This window comes from Nylanderia fulva, unplaced genomic scaffold (genome assembly GCF_048542155.1).
Source record: "Nylanderia fulva isolate GAGA-0341 unplaced genomic scaffold, ASM4854215v1 Scaffold14, whole genome shotgun sequence".
Classification (NCBI taxonomy): Eukaryota; Metazoa; Arthropoda; class Insecta; order Hymenoptera; family Formicidae; genus Nylanderia; species Nylanderia fulva.
Genome location: NW_028189622.1, coordinates 4,828,560 through 4,849,188, shown reverse-complemented (window position 1 = coordinate 4,849,188; position 20,629 = coordinate 4,828,560). Strand labels below are relative to the sequence as shown.

Genomic DNA, 20,629 nt, shown 5'->3' with positions numbered 1-20,629 from the left:
CCATGGCACATCATGGCGTATGCGTGAATTTGTCTGAACTTTACATGGTATACTTGAATTTCTCTTTTTGGCAAGTCATGTTATTGAAATCATGAGGTAAATTAATGAAATGTCAATGTACTAGAAATAATAAATTACATAAATTGTGGGTTTTTACGAATAATGTTTTCTTTATAGTATATGCATATATATATCGTCACATAAGCAAACTGCATTATTAATAACGATAAAAGATATATATTTTTCAAATTAACATAAAACTGCTAATAATTCACTTTATTATAATGTCATATATTATAATTAAATAATATACATATATGTGTATTAAAAAATGCAATAAAAATCTATATATGTATACTAGAAAAGTATAAAATATTCTTGGTTATGATTTATAATTATTACAATGCAATTAACGTTCAAATAAACATTGCAAATTACAAGTGTATTTCCTCATTTCAGCCATCATAAAATGGATACATTACATTACGCAATGTGTTATGCACAGGAAGTGCTTTGTAGTTCATTGATGGATGGGAAAGAGAGAAACATTTCGTAAAAATCGAATCTCCGGTCAGACGAATAGCGGTACACGTAATAGTGCCGTAATATATCTCATTATTATACAAACGTAAATAATACAAAGGTAAATTGTCCAAATATATATACTCTTATAAAATATAAAAATTCAGGAATGAGTTATAATTAATCAGGAATTAATAAGGAAATTGGTTAATAGAAAAATTCTTATTAGAATCCATTTTCTACACTTGAATTTTTGTATTTATATATTCAAAGTTTTTTTGTTTATTATATTAAACAATTATATATTTTAAATAATACAACAAAATTTTACTCTTAATTTTATTTTTATTTTTACTTATAATTAATTATAATTAATTAATTATAATTTAAAATCGTTTTTGGAGAGAAAAAAATTATAACAATTTTTAAGAGAGAGAGAGAAAAGGGGATAAAATTAAATATAGTTAAAGAATCTGCAATCTGCACAAATATAATGGATAAACATCTTGATTTAGAGTAGACTTTGCTATTAACAAAAAATACATTTATATGCCAAAATAAATCATGTAACTTGAAACACTGTCTTTTTTTATGTAATCTTAAGCTTGAGTAATCCAGTTCGCTCATCAATTTCCGCGAAACGCAGGGACACCCGTTACAACGATTAATGAGCATGAGTCATGCATCTCTACTGCGAATGGAAGCAGGGAAGCTGATTCTAGACAATAAAGCTGTTTAATGATGGTACAATGCGCACAATTCGAGATACTGCAGACGAAAGCGTGAATCAAGGTTGTGAAAGGTATGCCAAATATATGTACATATATACATATATATGTATACACGCAATAAAATATACATATTTTTAATCTACGGGTTATTTTTTTATAATTATCGAAAGTGTGTGAAAAAGATTTTATGTCTGTCTTCGAAATTTCCGTATTAAATTGTTTTAATAAAAGTATATTGCTACATAAAAAGAGGCGTTTGTATCTATTTTATTTTTTATAAATTTTATATAAATTAATTATATGTTTATAAATATATATAGTAAACGGCATTATTAGATGATAATATATATTACTCAATTAATTTTGGAACTTTAAAATCATACTTGAAATAATACAAGAGCGATAATTTTTTGATATTTAATTTTTTTGAAAAATATGACTATAAGTATAGTACAAATAACACTTATTAATTAAAGTATTATTTATTATTATAAATTGACTATGTTAGAGAAAATGAAGAAGGCATGTTGATCTTTCAATGTCACATCCTAACAGAGAAATCAAGTTAATATCTTCTCCTCGTGTTCTCCAAGTGCATTCCCTAAGGCAAGATGCACGTGAAAGTTTGTTCTTTCATAGTAGTTTTTGTTGTAGATCTTATAGGTCGTTTTTCTGCGCAGTTGCTTAGTATTCTTTAATATATGTATGTAGATATGTTTCTTTCTCTTTCTCTTTTTTCTTTTTTTTTCTCTTTGAAGCTCGAAAATTATAATTATTCATTGCGAATTATTAATTATCATCGATATGCACTAATCGCGATTTTGTTAATTGTCATTTAATGATGTTGAACTTCTTATATGATGTTAAAAGTTTTATTCAGAATTATATTACTTTGTTCTAAAAATTCAAATGCTTGCACATCATCCTTTATATCGTTTTTAATGTGAAGCGAGTTTCTAAGTAATCTTCAAGTTGAAATTTGATTACAATATATTTCCTGAGTAAAGTTTAAATTAAATCTTAAAAGATAAAATAATAGATAATAAGATATCTATTATTATATCTTTATATATTTTGCACGTGTCTGACTTTTTTCAATAAATATAATAAATTTCTAGAAAAATAATAGAAACAACATATCTTGAATAATTTATTACAAAGAAAAATAAACTTTAACTACTTTAGTAATATGTTTTATTGAGATGCGTGTATATGTATATGTTTATATATATGTATATATACTTAATAATTAAGTTGCATCTTCTTTTATGATAATTGTGTGAAACCGCGACAACAATGCGCTCTTCCATAGACTTATACGAGACAAAGAATTGCTGGACGATTATTCAGAAATGACTCAACGTATATGAAGTATATTAACACATACACTTTCGCGATTCTATATATGCAAAGTCATACGAGATTGTGTGAAAGACTGTTATCATCATAATTGCAGAGTTGCTTGTTTGCCGTTATCTTTCATAGAATTCTTCTAAGTTATCTATAATACATTGCTTACAATTCGCACCTGTATTTTTATCGCAATTAAGCCATTTGTTACCGAAATAAAAGTTCTTATAGAATTAAAAAAAATCGACTTTGTGGAAAGAAAGCAACACATCTGGAGAATGTTTTCAAAATTGTGATATGTTTGCATTTTATATGCAATAAAGATTGTAACACACAAAATCCATCTGACTTGACATTCAAATTAAATTTATTTTAAAATTTTATTGCCATATTTGATAATTAAATTATTTTTTTATAAAGATTTTCATTAAAATAAGATGATAATAATTTATAGATCACATTAACACAATGTCATTTTTGTTTAACAAAATTAATATCGAATATTAATATACATTATTTTAAAACTTTGTACTAAAAAGATATAATTTGATGTCATTATAGATTTAATTGTTTCATTATTGATTTATATTTGTTGATTTTACACAGGCATCCACATATCTCATTCTTTTTTATGTTTGGCAAACGTTCAAATTTTCTCTAGATCTTGATCTGTAAAATCTTGCAATTCTGGCGATAATATATAAGTTTTTACTTATTATTTGTAACTCTATACACGTCTGTTTCTGTGTGTTCAGCTGCTGACTAACTGCGTAAATTCCTTTCATACACGCGTCGAAAATATACTCCAAATTATTCGTTTTTTTGTTGAATTTTTACTTATATCGAAATGGGAAAAGACGAATAAAAGATTCTTTCTTTTAATCAATAAATGACTCAATCAACTGCAAAAACCATCAGTTAATTAGAACTTTTATTGCTTCGGCTAGAAAATACTGTTATTCCATGTAATCTTAAAAAATACATACCGTTTGATTCATGGCTATTTATTTTTTTTTTAAGTAAGATAATTTCTTAAAAAATGAAAAAGATAAAAAATATCTAAAAAATGGCATTTACATTTTACATTGTTAAATCTTTATCATTGTTTAATCTTTCCTTGTATATAATTAATTTTTATGCGTATGAATTCTCTTTCCCATAATTTCTTTGTTTTCGAAAAATATTGCTTTGAATAATTTTTTTCTTTCAAGGCAATAAGATTTAATGTACTGCTTTCTCTCTCTCTTTAATTATGCTAAATCGCATAAAATTCATCTCTATCATCGAGCAATGTCAAAAACTATTGCGCATTCTGTACGGAAGGTTCGTCGAATATGCGTGCGCACACGCTCGAGGTTGGCTGACTTTAAGGAAACGACACTCTTGCATTCCCGAAGCTCTCTTTCACAGTACTCCGAGATAATGTAACGTTACAACGAGACGTGGGGAGTCAGTATGCTCGCGAACGCGTACGAGTGAGAACGTATTTCAAAGTTTCTAGCGACGAATTCCGATGTACCGAACGTATCGATAGATTAATTAATTTATCCTTGCTTAGTGGTGTTATCCAACAAATGTGAGTGTAATTTATTTATTGTTAAGATAGAAGTGTAAGAGAGAAATATTCGCTACTTTGCATAGATCATTATTTTAAGCAAGTCAAGATTTTTATTTTACAAAACATAATTAGCGAAATAAATTGTATTTTATACAAATTTCTGCAATACGCTACTTATCTCATAACAATGTAAATATAAGATAATGAACTGTATAAAGTGATATAATTTATATTTACAATTTTCAATCAGAATTCGGAAAAATGTAATTCACATTTGTCTCTATAATTAATTTGAGATGTAAATTAAATATCAATTCATTTGCATCTGTCATTTTTCAAATAATCTAATATTATAAAATTATAGTATAATAAAACAAGCCATCGTTCTTTAATGGAAAAGTGAAAGGATCTCGTGTTTTCTGACGTATGACTTCAAAGTTCATTATATATATATGTACAACAGTGCGCGTACGACGTCGTGATCAATAATTAAGAGTCACTAGGGTCGTTGTTTTAAATTATTATGAGGGAGAGTGAATTAGTGAGATTAGAGAGAGAGTTAAAGCAGATTGTGATTAGTATAAAAAAAAGAATATAATTTGTATACTCTAAATTTTATCATATTCAGATCGATTTTGCATCACGTGCGCACTTATAAAATCTTATTAATGTTTTATACGAATGTTTTTGATTTTGTGATAGTATAAGATACCCTTTTTAAATACAAATTTGGCACTTTAATATACAATTTATAATTTAATTTATGGAGAGAGAAAGAGAGAGAAAGTACAGAAGGGATAATATAAATACACTTAAAAAAAAATTTATATACATATATATATATATATATATATCCAAATATTTCAATCACTTAATTTCCAAACTGATTATAAAACTTATTGTTAAAAAAATATGGCAACTGCGTGTTAATATTAATAACAATAAATTACGTGTTAATTTGTCAATTGCCTTCGAATCATGTAATGCACCAGTTGGAAAAGTTCTTGACTTATCATTTCTTCAATTTATGAATCATTCACATCGGAGAGATATACTCTGATATACTTTATCTGGAAGCACTTCTGACATTTTTGTAGTAAAATGCAGTATATATGTTAAGGTGGTCCGTGTTCTATCAATTGTACTTTATCAGACACTGCTCACTATTCATTACTAGTTCACACTAATGTTGAATGCATGTCAATGCTTACGCATATGTGCTGCATGTAAAATTACATAGTGTACTATATCGCGATGAAACAATCAATGACGCTAGTTACACTGTAAGGAGTGCAAGAAAAAAAAACAATTGCAAGTGTTGGTCAATCGATAAAAACAAAGTATAGCATAATCGTGCTATTTCGAAATAACATTTTCTTACCTTGGACATAGAATATTTATTTATATAACGAATCATTTCCACCAGAACATATCTACTCTATTAAATGTAAAGTTTAAAATATTTCTTCATATGATAATATCAAACTTTATACAGTCAAATAGTGATGAATTACAAATGAACTCTACAGTCGTTTTACTTTGCTACACACTACAATCAATATCTTTTTTCTAATATTTACTAAACATTAAATATAACTCTATTTTCTTACTTACATAAAACATTCCTAAATTTTTCGAGCTAAAATTTTTTAAAAATGCACCCCTGTTTATTCGAGTATCGATTTTAACATTGGGAGGTCTTTTCTGCTTTAGCGCGTATTTAAAGTAGCGTTGAAAGAGCTAATTGACTTTTTTAAGTATTCTAATGCAAAGGATCCCATCTATTCTATTAAAGTGTTTCTCATCTTCAAACGAATTTTTGCGAAACTTTCACGTTCACGAGAGGAAGCCGAGAGTATAGGGGCGTTGATATAGCGGAAGCTAAAACAGTAATTATGCATGACATTATCGAGAAGCAATCGCAACACCTGGTGGATCTTTAGTTAGGGAAAGCATACCAAAACACATTCGACCCACCGTCGACGTCGGTTTAACGATCGATGGGCCGCATGAGCCCTGACACAAACGCACATTCCGACAAATTAACTTCAAATGGCCCGCGGGGGAGACTCCCGCGAAGCTTAACACGTGCGACTAAACCTAACACGAGTAAACTTTTGAACGAATCCTATTTTAGACTCCGGTTCCGGTACTCGTATTTTGCGGCGAGAATAAACGCGAACAATGAATGCTATTATATGGATAACTTTTAATTAATTTCTCTCTCTTTCCATAATAATAGTAATTAGCAATTGTGATAATCATTATTTTAAGTTCAATCATGTTTTATTAAAAAAACTGTGACTGTTATAATATTTTACTATCAATTAATAACGTTTGGTTACAGTTGATAGAGCATAAAAATAAATATGTTTTAAATAATTTTTTCCTTTTCATTTTAATTATTTGATGATATTAATTTGTGAAAATAATAACAACGGATTTCAATGATAATTAATATTATGACTATAAAGATTAATATAATATTGAATATTCCTAAAAATAAATTAAAGTATTGATTTCGCTGTCGACATTCAAGTTCGATATAATTGTCATGTGAAGTAATATTATTTTAGTCTTTATCAGGATAAATTAATTTAATAAATTAAATAATTTAATGCCTTCGTATTCGCGTGAATTCCGGATTAGGAATAAGAATATTTTGACATGGTAGCTATTTTGAACTTGACTGCCAACGGTGAGATGTTTATTTTTAGAAATGTCCAATGTTATTAACCTTTAGGTACAACCGATGGCAATACGTATTCGGATAAAATCTTTTTTTATCTGTAGGTCATTTCTATTGTTATTTGCATGTCGATTATGTAATTTCGATCAAAAATTGATAATATAGTAAGACTATACATACGTATATAGAAGATAACTTTTTTGTCTTATATCTCTGCATACTTATCAAACGTCATATAATTTCTCAACGAACTTATATCAAATATACTTATCAGAGTAAATATTACATTCCACATGATATTTAATACCATAATGGAGTCATGTGTGTTACTTGGAAAATGATATATCAAATAAGAACTAATAAAAATGTGTTTAAGATCAATAACATCTGTTGAAAATCTTTCTTTTCTTTAATATTTTAAAATAATAATTTTATCAATAAATTTTTTTACATATTAATTATTTCCATTATCAGAGATTTTATCAGAGATATCGTATTTCATCTATAAATAATACTTGAATGAAAACACGAGTAGGCTTAAAATACATTGTTCCGACCAGGAAATATCTCTCATTACACTTCATTATTCCTAACAGCGGTAAAGCTTAATACCAAATGGTTTAACAAGTGCATTTACTTCCACAGCTGCCATGAATAAAACAGAATTCAACATCGTCCTGAGCTCAGAGCCACCGAGAACCACTCCGAGTGTGATTCATTCTCACATTCCGGTGCCCAGAGTATCAGCCGCTATCAAGGCCCAAGAGAGATGTCCTCCAAAACGTAGAGGATCCTTCGAGAGGCTCGGTCGTGGATCCGTGGCCGCTCAACGAGCATCCTTCGAGAAGCTCGAAGCTTCCGTTGTACAGCTGAGATCGCGCAACAATAATCAACTGTCAACTTCAAGCATCGAGATGCGAGATTCTGAGGAGAAGACAACACCTGTTAGCAATTATAAGACGAATGATGTCTGCAAATTCAACAGGGATAACAGCAGCTTCGAGAACAAGTGGAAGAATAAATATGACGAGTCGGAGAAGAGGCGAAAGTTGTTGCTACAGAAGAACGATACTGGTAATTATTGAGCGTCAAACGACGCGATAAATTAATTTAACAATTACATGAACTAATACATTATAATTGCCAGACTAATTTTGAATCTGAATTTTGAAATTACTGATAATGAAGTATGCTTGTGTACCTTTTTGTTAATCCGATGTTTATGTTATTGAATAATTAATTTTAAAAGAAAAGATCATAGAAAACAAAACTAATATTCGTGTATTATAATAAAAAATTAAGATCAGCAGACAATAACAGAATAAATAAATAGAGAGAGAGAACATTTGTTTATTCGAGCAGATCGTCAATCTAATATTTATCTGTCTCGGTGAGGGTAGATAAGTTTTAAACTTATCTACTAATATTAAGCTGATAATCGAAAAAAATGTCTTGATAACAAATATACCGTTATAAATACTAGTTTTTTGTATATTATTTTGTAGGGCACAGAATTTTACTAATTTTTTAATTTATAAAATCATAGAAGAAAGAGAAAGAAGAAAAGTTATTATAATCTAATAATTTTACATTAGATAGATTCTTAAGAAATATGAAGAAGATTTATGAAAATATTTTCATATTTCTTAAGAAGAAGAAAGTGACTCGAACAATTGTTTCCAACGATTCGTGTTTATATTTATACATGAGATAAAAACAAGATTTCTCTCTTGTTATGTTTGAGGTTTTTTGAGTATGATAAGCCGACCGATGTTTCGTCGAACTTTTTACAAGACTTTCCTTGAAAGAAACTCATAAATAATGAAAAGTGCATGTACCACACACGAGAGATTACAGAGAGATTTGATTGAAGAATGTTTTATAGTCAATTATCGTTTTGTGATTCACTTCTGCATGTAAAACGAAGGCAGTGACGCTCGATTAGTCATTCGTCTATACCACGATAGAATTTTAAATTGATAGTAGATAAAATACATATATACATTATTGATACATGATTATTCGCAGAATTGATATTCTTGGAACGATTGATCGATTTATATTGATCATCGATTGATTGACAATCAGCGAATCAATTGATCAAGTTTATGCGAAAAGAGCGGGAATTAAAGAATAAACTCTTGTCCTATTCTAAAATTTTCTCCAAATCGTTTGAATACAACTCAGATAATTAAGTGACAAATGCTTCGTAAGTAATTCATGCATAATTCATTCATAACGCAATGCGTCAGAGATTGATCAAGGATGTTTAAAAATAATATTTGAAATACGCTAACAAAAAAATAAAGAAAAGACAATCAATGGTTGAAAAATATATTAATTATGATTTTGTATACGAAATATTAAAATAACGCGAGTTTCTATATATGCATTACACATGTAACATAGTAAACAATTTTTTGTCTCATAAATTATTTGCATAATAAAAGGCTATTATGTTCTATATGTTATTCCTTCATAGAACTAGTTATGGAATATTTTATTGTCTCGTAATATGAATTCTTTTAAAAACGAACGATGACATCATCGATATCGTCTTTCTCAACAGTTACATTCTTATATGACCCTAATCCGGTTGTCAGATGACTTGACCACGATAGTTGCTAACTGATTCACTTATGTGCATCTGCTTAAATTTAATGATAATAAAAAATACATATATTAAAATATTAAAAAATATTAAAATTCCCTGTTTTTATTCTTTTGTAGTGATTAAAGGGCATACAGATTTAGAGAAAAAATATCAACAATTACAAAGAGAAAATAGCACACTGCAATCGCAAGTTCAAGAGAAGGAGCATAAATTGCAAAAATTGCGAACAGGTATGTATTCAATCTTGATTATTTCATATTTAATGAATTTTTTAATAAAATTATCAACTCTTACACGTTCGATTTTTTACAGTTTCGGAAGCAGTGTGTAAGGAATATGAACAGTTAAAACATCAATATGATGTGGAAACGAATGCAATGCACAAAGCTATGCAACAGGCGTCTCAGGTAATAATCTATTTGTTATAATCTCGATTTTCATCAAGATAATTATAGTATTATTTGTATTTTGAAATAATATATAATTTTATTATTAGTGGTATCGACAAAATCGCGAACTCAAACGAAGATCCCAAATTATTGCGCAAAAATTTCAACATAGTAATCCGGAACAGTTGTTGGATTTTAATCTACCTGACGAAGTGGATACATCAAATTTTGAGGATTTGGATGAGCTGAGACAAACAGTGAAAGGTCAGTGCAATTAATCTTGTTACATATCTCTATGAGATGTAAAATTAAAAAAAAAATGATTTTAATTGCAAACTTAAATTATAATTTTATACAAACAGCAAAATAAAAAAAGAAAAATATTTATTCAAAGTTAATAAAATAACCGATCTTAAACATCAATTTGCAGAATTGAGTAGTGAAATAGCAAGGCTTCAGACGGAACTTCATTCCGCGCGGCTTCAAGAATTCGAAGCACAGGAGCAGGTGACACAATTAACTACGCAGTTAGAAGAAGAAAGAAGTCTTCGACAAAAAGGTTCATATATAAACATATAATTTGATGATAGATAAATTATCCTGAGCTAAGCGATTCGTCTTTATTACAGGAGAGGAGAAGCTTAATGAGATGAAGGTTCACAAAGGAAATATGGAAAGAGTTTCGAAAATGGTGACTGAAGAAGTGCAAGCCTTGAAAACACAATATGATCGTGAGAGAGAAAACGCGAAAATTCTGAAGATGGAAGCTGAAAAAGTAGGCAATTAATTTTTATAATCTTCAATATGATTTCGCTAAACGCACAGATTGATTACAATTTTACTTACAAAATATGCATGTTATTTAACCCAGCGAGAAATGATGGTCGAATCGATCAATTTGACATCGATTTGATCATGCTGAGTAAAACTCGTCAGTTTTTAAAACTGTATATAAGTTTTAAAAAAATTGTAGAAAAAATGTTTTGAAAGTTAAATTATATTAAAAATCATAGTTATTTTTATAAATCATGTTAATTTACTTGATTGTTTAGGTCCAAAAAGAACGAAACGTTTTAGCACATCAAAGCGCTCTTCTTTTGGCCGAGGTTGGAGATGATCCAAATGGAAGATTATTAGCCGTTCTGCAAGAAGTGGAAACTTTAAAAAGATTATTAGAAGAAGAACGGCAGAATCATGCTTCTCAAGTACAGATGTTACAGGAGAAATTGGAAGAGAAAGAATCGAATGTAGAATTCGAAATTGTTGAAGAGAAACTAAAGCTCGCGGAATCCGAGTTAGAGGTTGTTCTTCAGAGAGCCGAAAGGGCCGAGAAAGCGTTGGAAGAATTGGAGAACGTTGTCCAATGTTTGAAGCAGAAAGTCAGCGAGTTAGAGGAGAAAGTCTCGAAACCGCCACCGCCACCATTACCTCCGCCTCCCCCACCATTACCGATGTCAATGACTGGTAGTCAGTCATCGATAAAATTACTGACTAAAGAAAAATTGATCTCGGAGCGTTCGGCTGTAAAGGACATGGAAACTATGCTTGGTATTACTCCGAAAAAAACACCTGTGATCGCACAACCTGGTAATTGTGCAATTAATTAGTCAGACAATTTGTCAGACATGAATTACTTCTATTCTATTATGTACACAAATAAAAATTATCGCGATATAATATGAGATATATTAAATTATTTTTAGCTATTGACGATATTATCAGTCAAATCAAAGGTGGGCGATTCACGTTGAAACATACTGATGTAAGTATAAAACACCAGACTCTATGTAAACATTTAAAATAAATACATATAATTAATAAAATAAAATATTTTAATTTGTGAAATTAAATATAATATAAATATATTTAATTTTATATGTTTAAAAAACATTAACTCTTAAACATTTTTTAAATTTTGATATCTGTTAAATATGTTTTGATATCTTATGTTCTCTATTGTTTTTGAATAGTATTATTTGCAATTGACTTTGGTATGCATATATTTGAATAAAAATGTTGATTTTAGAAACAAAGAGAAGAGGAGCGGAAAAGACGACAAGAAGCGGAGAATACGTCACCAGCAGTTTCTGAAATGTTAAATATTCTTGGTACTATGAGACGGAGAGCCAAGCCAATAAGGCAATCGTTCAAATTTGCAGATGCACCATCGTAGTAATGGATATTCCGTAAATAAAAACAATCTATAATTCCAAAAAGACTTATTGAGTTTCAAAATGAGCTAAATCATACATTTTTTTTATAATATAATCTATTGTCTTATTTTATTTGTACATTTGCGCGGCTTTTATATTATATCTATTTTGCTCAATTTAATTTTATATACAAAATCTATTTATTCAATCATAAAAATGTTTATATTGCTATAAGAAAAAAAAACAAATGAGACGAAGTTCAATATTCGAAAATTGATGGATAATTTGCAAGTGTAATCTAAATTTTATATACAAAATCTATTTATTCAATCATAAAAATAATGTATATTGCTATAAAAAAATCACAAATGAGACAAAGTTCGATACTCGAAAATCGATGGATAATTTGCAAGTGTAATTTATAAGTTTAGAGAAATAAAAAATAGAACGAAAAAGTGTGAAAGGGTGAAATTTATAGAAACATTTTATAGAATAAGTGTAAAAGATATATTGTAAAAAAATTACTGCACATACTATTTCTATTACACTTTGTCATAAGTAGATATCAAAGAAATTTTCATTGAAAAGCACAGCTTATATTGCAAATAGAAGTTATGCGCTTCTAAGGTTCAGCTATTTTATCGATATTAATACTTATATTAATAATATAAGCTATTATATATTAATATAATAATATAATTAATAGTTTAAATGGAATCAAGTTATGAAAATTGATTCTGTATTTTTTCAAATATGGATTGTAATTTAGGAGCTTCGAAAAGAAGAACTCGTCTATAAGGTATCATTTCATCATCTGATTCAGTCCATGTTCCAGATAAACCACTATCTGCTTCTTCTTCAACGGAGAATTCGAAACTAACAGTTGCATTTTCTGCAAAAATTTCTTCTTCTGGATTACTCCATAATATAGACGGTTCATTGCCGGTTTTTCTATTCTTATTCTTTGATTTTTTGTTGGTTTTCTTATCTTCTGACTTGTATAGTTTACATATAAGTACGTAATAAGAGAAATTAAATGGCATATTTTTATTATTGGCACGTTTCACTTCAGAAATTAAATTTTCAAGGAGTGGTACTGAAATCTTAGCTGGGATATTGACAAATCTCTCATTAATAAGTAAACCCAATTGTGCTGCATCATTCTCCAATACATTCTTTATCATAGCATTAGCTGCATCTGTTGCATGCTCATCTGCTAATTGCTTCAATAAATCCCTAAGCTGTTGTATACATGAAGTATTCTAAAAAAAATATCAATTTTCGTCAAAAATTCATAAACAGAGATCTAAAATAAGCTATTTCTTTAAAGTATGATAATACAATCACATATTATTAATTTATATGTACCTGTCTGTCAGAAACATTAATGACAGTTGTAATTCCAAATACATCATTAATATCACTGTCATCATCATCATCAGATTCATCTATTTCCTCAGATTGTTTAACAACAGATCCTACATAATTCTGAGATATTATTAAATCTGTGAGTCCGCCTAAGTCGATACGTGCTTTAAGAAAAAGTTGTTTCAATAATGTTTTGATTCCATGATAATCTGGATCTTGTGGATTACGACCCTCAAAATCCAATTGAAGCTCCATTCCCTAAAATTGATTACAGCATTTTATCTATTGTATTATAACACTTAAAATCTATAATCAAAGAATATGTCTCAAATATATTGTTAATATATAATATTTGATAAAAATTATACATGCAAAATTTTATATTACAGATAGATTTTGTATATATAGATAATTTTCTACAAATTTTTTTATAAATAGAGCATATTATCGAAAATATAAAAGAACATTATAATACACACACACACATATATATATATATATATATATTATTAAGTCAGTGATATAATTTTTTTTTCATTCACTCTATTTAATTGAAAACTTCCATGAGCTCATGCATTGTTTAGTACAATTTATTATTTTCATATCGCGTAAATCGGGCAAATTAGGCTCAAATAAATTAAAAAATGATCAAATAAATCTACAGCAGAAAGCGACCGCGTGTTCGAAAGTAAGGTTAACTCACTCGGTGCCGCGATATGTCGTGCAATACAAACGATTATTTCTTACCTGTTCGTCCGCAACCTCATATTCCTCGTCCTCGCTGCTTGACGAGACATCATCCTCGTCATCGTCGTGTAAATTTCGCTCAATTTCACGCTTTTTCACCGGAGCTGCCATTGCGACGTATCACCAAATACAACGCACTGCGACTTAACCTACAACCATACTATCACGTGACATCTATCAAAAAAGAAAAGAATGATCAAAGTGGGAAAATCTTTTTTATTTTTCTAAATAATAGAAATATTATAATAGAATCTAATTTTATAAAAATATTTCATCTAATAATAAAATATTTTATTCTTACAGAAATCTCTCTCTGCGTCGATAAATCGTTCTCTACTCCGCGGATAAGATTAAGGAAGAAGTTCCGCGACGCGCCGTAGGGTGGCGCTAGCGACGTCTTTTTTTGGCACCCAACTTCGCGCGTTATGTGGTCGCAAAAACCTTAACATACAGTCCCGCGCCATTTTACGAGTCGGACGTTCAAGTGCTTGTGCAAGTGGAAAGTGTGCATCGGACAGTGCGAGATTTCGAGAATGCAGTCGCATTAGGTGAGTCGAGCATACTAACAATCGTATCTTTACTTTAAGATCAATCTTTTAACGCCATACATGATAAATCTTGTAAATATTCGCCAATATATCTTTCGAAGTATGTCGCTCATTCGCCGCCTTGCGATGTCGACAATGAAAACCTAAATCTGCGGAATGCAGATCTTTTTGTCGCAAATAACGAAGAATTTCTGCGCTAATAATATATCTCGATACCATAATTACACGTTTGATGCAAATTCAACTTCGAAATTATATCTATTTTGATCTATGAAATTATTGCGTGACGGAGAGGTGTGGGAGGGAATGGGGGGAAGGAAGAGCCGAAAATGGCGGGAATGCGAGAGAGGTTCGAACGCGAGTCCGGAGCCCGCGATTATCGCGCAGATTTTTTTGCAATATCGCGATACCGGAAATCGGGACGCGCGGGAAAATTCAAATTCAGCCCGCGGCGGAGTTCGATGACGCGCAACGAAGCGAGGCCGCCCCCGCCGTTGTCGGCGCTGCAACTCGCCGAAATTCGATTAAAGTTCTCGCGCATGGGCCGAGAAGGAAATGCCGTTTTCTCGAATTTCCCGGAGTCTGTCAGGTGGCACCACGGCGTACGTCGGTCCGGGCGACCGTACACGGGGGAAAAGAGGAGCCAGTGCTCTTTGTAGGTTATCGAAAGTACGTTCCAAGGCGCCTATAGAACACTCGCTGACGTAGACAACAATAATTGACCGACACTGACCAACAACAACAACAACAACAACATCGTCGCCAGTTCTTTTTGTCCGCGCTCTCCCGTGACGTTTAGTGAGTGCTTTGAGCTGTGGCGGGCGGTGAGATGGCTGTCACTCTCTCTCTCTTTCTCTCTCTCTCTCTCTCTGTCCTTTTCTCTATTTTTTTGTTATTCTATTTTTTTCTTTCTTCTCCCGCCCTCCTCTTTCTCTCTCTTTATTTTCTCTCAGTTCTCCTCTGGTGTTTTATTCGGATAGATCGAGAGCGTCGTCACCTGCGTGTTCCTCTTTTTTTTTTTTGCGCGCGGAGAGAGACGCGTGAAGGGCCACTTTCGCGCGATATCGACATTGGAAATTGGACCGTACCGAGGGGACGACGTCTCGCGATCACAGCGGAGCTGCTGGTTACCTTCTAGATGTGTTCGGCTGAATAGATGTTTCGACACACTTCGTTCTTGGATCCCGGGTGACACAACTTGCGTACACGCGCCGCATCCTACGCTACACACACACATATACATATACATTCACACACATATACATATGTACTCGTAAATATGTACACAGACATGTACTTTTACACGCGACTGCAACAATTGCTTCTGGTTCTTGGCTGTTCGATGTTTCTTAGCGCTGTTCCGTATAGCGTAGCTGTCTCACCTGCCTTGGACTGTCTACTTTACGTTTCCTGCTTCCATCGGGAGCATTCGCTCTCGCGAGGTGTTTTTATCGACGAGATTTTTTGTGCGAAAAAAAAGGAGAGAAATATTCTCCTTCTCGCCTCACTCTATTTCGTGTTGTGGTGTTTAGGTGATAATTTTTTAACGTGTTGTTTACGCGCGAAACAATAATAATAATAATATGTTACATATGCATTATGTTTCGATTTTAAATCGAAATATGATACATATACAATTTTGATTATAAATCATTTCTGCATTTAATTCGTGGAATTAAATAATGAGGTCTGAAAATATTAAAAATTATGAATATTGAATAATCTCTATATTAATCTCTATATTAAAAATATAAAGTATGTTTCTATTCGCGAAGATTCATCGGGTATAAAATAATGTTCATAAATCGCGTCTTAAACTTTTATTCGATGGCTTTGAAATGAGAATCCGATAATATCATTTTCTTAGAAGAGAATCTGCGATAAATCCGCTTTTAGTGATTCTTGTCGTCTTATCTGGTCTCAGTAGTGAATATATTTTATTTTGACGTTGCGATTTACTACAATACATAATCTCACAATAGTATTATTAAAAAATTCAATATTATTAATGTGTGTGATATTTTTTCTATTTTTTTTAAATTGAAAACAAATGTACGATAATAATCCTTAGTCAGATGACTTTAAAAAAATAAATCTCGTCATATGACGAAGAAATATGTATCAGAATGTATTTTGTCGTCTTATCTGTTCTCAGTGGTGAATATATTTTATTTTGACATTGCGATTTACTACATAATGCATAATCTCACAATAGTATTCTTTTAAAAAATTCAATATTACTAATATGTGTGATTTTCTATTTTATAAAATTGAAAGAAAAAAATGTACGATAATAATCCTTAATCAGATGATTCTAAAAAATAAAGCTCGTCATATGACGAAGAAATATGTGTCAGAATTATTAAAAAAGCATCGTCGACGTGCGAAAGAAAATTATCAACTCGCGAGAAACGGACGTTTATTTTTATTAGTCGGACATAAAGATCCATCAATTCCCGCGAATTGCGTTTGAGGACATTCTCAGAACGATTTATAACGATTACCCCTTTAACGTGCGCATCGGCGCTGCTCCGCGTATATACGATTGCGTGCTTTAAGTTGTTACATGCGCGTCCTAAGCTGCGCGCTTAAACATGCTTTACATTAGGACTTACTGCGTGCCGTCTCGTGTACCTTGAAATTCACAGAGAAAGTGTTTATTTCTGAAATATAAAGAAGCAAGCAAACAAGTGTGCATAAAGATCGAGACGAGAGAAACGTTATTTTGCCTTCACGTTAAAAAATTATTCGAGTTTCGATAACTCGCATTTTTCAAGTTCACGCAGTGTTTCGCACATCCATTTTTAATTTAAGTTAAAATAAATTAATTCTCTTTCGGCTTGAAAATTCAATTTTTATTTATTTTGATTAATAAGAGCGATAATGATGTATTTTTGATATTTTTATACAATGAATCTTATCCGATAAACATCCCTTTATGACGATATATATTTTATCATGACATATATTCAAGTTAGAATTTAAAAAAAATATTAGTATTAATAGAATAAAGAAAAAATAATTGAAAAAAAATATTCGACAAAAATGATCTTTGTATAGGAAAAAATTTGTTCTCTCTGCGAGGTGATAGCACAATCAAATTCAGCTTCCTGAGGCTCGCGCAAATCGTAAGGTTATTTCGGCTTTAATGTAATATATATCGCGGAAATCGCTGTTATTGGCAATTGAGCGAATATTGGCGGGCCGCAACATCGCGAATGTCAGTTTTCCCGTTCGTAGGCGCGAAACGCTTTTTTTTTCTCGGTGTCACCAAGTACCACACACGCTTTACGAACGAAATTAAGCCATATGGCTACATCGTAGGGGCGTGTTGAGGTCGATGCGCCGCGCAACTGGTTGATTTATCGGTGCTTTTCGCGTAGCGAAAACTAGCGAGAGGACCGAATTCGATTACGGCACGTGCACAAATTGCTTTATTCAAATGCAATTTTAGGTCGCGCGTCTTCCACAGACTGCCAAAGAGGGCCGGTTACGTAAACGGAGGGGGAGACGACGTTCTTTTCCGTCTTTCTCTTCCTTTTCTTCTCGTCGCGCGAGATCGTTCGCGCATATAACCGGTCGGAAGCTGGGACGAGCAATTTCGCGAACGAATTACGAATTATCGTCTAACTATGCTCTCTATGTAATTTTCTCGCAATAATGATTGAAACGAATAATGACTTTTCACAAGCATAATATCTACGGATAAATTATAAGTATAAAGATTTTATTAAATTTTTCCCCTTCCTTCTTATTATTTTTGAAAAATAATTTTCAAATTATTTGACTAGAGATATTTGGATTTTAATTATAATGACGGATTCTCTAATTTTAAGGGCTTTATTTTTTCCGACTTACGGAAATGAGAGAAACCATCAATCATGTAATCTTTCACTTTTTATTTATTATATACCTTTCAATCTTCACTTGACTCAATTGAGTACTATGACTCTATATTTCCTGATTGGTAATCAGGAAGTATGCTCATCCGATCCGTTCTCTCGTGCAATATAATTCTAACTTGTTGAATTACGAAGTTGGCAATGAGCGAAGGAAGAGTCCGATCTGAACCGACGTGAGAATGGACAGCACAAGTCTGTGGAGTATAATGACCACTGATTGTGAGCCACAGTTGTGTGCAGCCGGGACGCGTAAACGGTCCATAGTTAACGTTAAATGTCAGTCTTTCACAGTCGCATACCGAAAGTTCCGTAACACGTAAGATTAAACGGAGAATGAGCCGCACATGCGAAAGGGAAGTTTATGCATTTCCTCTTCCTTCTCCGTTGACCTTTCGAAAGATTTTTTAGAGACGATTTCTTTGACGATTTTCGGAAACGAAACTTTTTGAAAATCGTATACAATATTGTCATTTATTTCTTAATTTTTAACTTTAAACTTGAATGATTCGATTTTGACTCACAGACCATTAAAAATTAATAATTAATTTTTCTTACACGCGACATACGACGTAATATCTATCATGACATAATGACAATGATATGTTTCGAGAACATCGAGAGGTAGTTTATTACGACTTACGGAACGGAGAAAAAAGCGGAAGACAATTCGCTCTCTTTAGAACCTCGCAAGGAGATTAATTCTCGACACGTTCATTTTAGTTCGTTCGTATTCCGTAGCCGTTGTCGCATTTCAGTATCGATATAGGGGATGAAGGAGGTGGAAAGAGGGCGGAAGGGTGGGAAATGATTTCTAAACCGCGTCTCTCGAACTATATTTCATAGCTGTATTCTTGAATCGTATCGCACAAGCGGGTAAACAGTAAATTCATTTCGATCAGCAACGTCGACATCAGCTTCCTTCGAGTTTACGACGAGGTTGCAGATGAAACGATCGGGAGAGAGGGCCAGGGAGATGAAAGAGGAAGGAAACCCAGGGATTTATTGCACTCGCGAGCCCTTCTTTATCTCGTTTCTAAAGCTTCCGCGCCGGATTGGGAATATCGTGTTACTTCTTACATCGTAACATCCGCAGATCCGCTCTCCTCGCTCTCCCATCATTTTTCCTGCTTCCTTTATCGATGTTGTGTTCTCTCCTTGCTTCATCCTTCAACGACGGCTTCCCGAAACCATTTATTGTTCCTGACCGTTGTTACGTACATGTCTCTTTTAAGAAGATATTATAGCACTTGTGAACGTTGGAGTTCCAATCAATCATTTAATCCCTCGTTATCGTTCTCGTTTCTCGCTGTTGTTTTTAAATGTAATGAAATGTATTACAAAATGTTCCGTCTGATATATTTATTTAAGAAGAGAAAGAAGAATATATAGAAAAATATGAATTTTTTTTTATTCGGAGAAAGAAATGATTAGATCATACAAAATTTTCAAATTCCAAGATATTTTTTCTCTTGTATTTTCTTCTATTTTTGATATATATTTTATCAAATACATTTTGAAGTGAAATGGTTTATATAATAAGAAATTGTGCAATTTTATGTAAAATAGAATACTTAATATCCTATTTTCGTGTCAAATTATATTCATGTATATGTATACATTTGATAATTGCTCAATTTTATTGGACATTTTATGTGTATAGCTTATGTTGGCAATGTGATATTCAGCTACATCAATTAGCGAGATATTATTGAATCGTTGGAAAATGAAAGGAAAAGGTAGATTCTATATGACGGTATGGTGTGTATTGAGTTAATGGAAATTGATGCACGAGATCGAACTTGTGATGCCTCTGTCGTCGTTGAATTTACCGTGGTAAGAGAGAGAGAGGATGGAAAACGGTTAATAAAACTGTATTGTAAGTGAAACGAAGAATTTAATAACTAGTTCGGCAAAGCAAAATAGACTGCTACGATGAATGGAAGAAAGGTATCATATATAACGTCTACGTAGCGAAGACTCTCCTTTATAATGTCAGATTGTTATACGGAGAAGACTTGAGTTATATAATGTTTTTGATCGGCGTAATAATAGAGCTAT

General features: G+C 31.6%; 3 protein-coding genes across 6 annotated transcripts in view; 2 read left to right on the top strand and 1 right to left on the bottom strand.

Moving 5' to 3' along the window:
* The first annotated feature begins 18 nt into the window (after window positions 1-18).
* LOC114929283 (shootin-1) lies at window positions 19-13,534 on the top strand. 3 transcript variants are annotated; one of them, XM_085480218.1, is made up of 12 exons: window positions 19-96; window positions 460-643; window positions 1,169-1,324; window positions 7,496-7,924; window positions 9,581-9,694; window positions 9,777-9,871; window positions 9,961-10,117; window positions 10,284-10,412; window positions 10,483-10,628; window positions 10,906-11,440; window positions 11,557-11,615; window positions 11,880-13,534. In XM_085480218.1, exons 4-12 carry the CDS (start codon window positions 7,501-7,503, stop codon window positions 12,024-12,026), a joined length of 1,806 nt encoding a protein of 601 aa, XP_085336344.1. In that variant the 5' UTR covers window positions 19-96; window positions 460-643; window positions 1,169-1,324; window positions 7,496-7,500; the 3' UTR covers window positions 12,027-13,534. The 3 variants fall into 3 exon arrangements, with proteins under 3 accessions (XP_085336344.1, XP_029156609.2, XP_085336343.1); XM_029300776.2 differs by having other exon boundaries at window positions 1,127-1,324; XM_085480217.1 differs by lacking the exons at window positions 19-96; window positions 460-643; window positions 1,169-1,324 and adding an exon at window positions 4,006-4,179.
* On the bottom strand, window positions 12,490-14,286 carry LOC114929198 (protein BCCIP homolog). The gene is made up of 3 exons (XM_029300649.2): window positions 14,122-14,286; window positions 13,375-13,632; window positions 12,490-13,268 (listed from the first exon to the last, which is right to left on the bottom strand). Exons 1-3 carry the CDS (start codon window positions 14,230-14,232, stop codon window positions 12,729-12,731), a joined length of 909 nt encoding a protein of 302 aa, XP_029156482.1. The 5' UTR covers window positions 14,233-14,286; the 3' UTR covers window positions 12,490-12,728.
* A 192-nt stretch (window positions 14,287-14,478) lies between these two features.
* LOC114929197 (protein Skeletor, isoforms B/C) overlaps window positions 14,479-20,629 on the top strand; it is a 69,932-nt gene continuing 63,781 nt past the window's right edge. Inside the window, exon 1 of one of the 2 annotated variants that reach the window (XM_029300644.2) lies at window positions 14,479-14,669. The gene's annotated coding sequence lies outside the window, so the exon portion shown is untranslated. Of the gene's footprint in view, window positions 14,670-15,245; window positions 15,339-20,629 lie in introns of those variants that run through there. The other variant, XM_029300647.2, reaches the window with a different exon arrangement.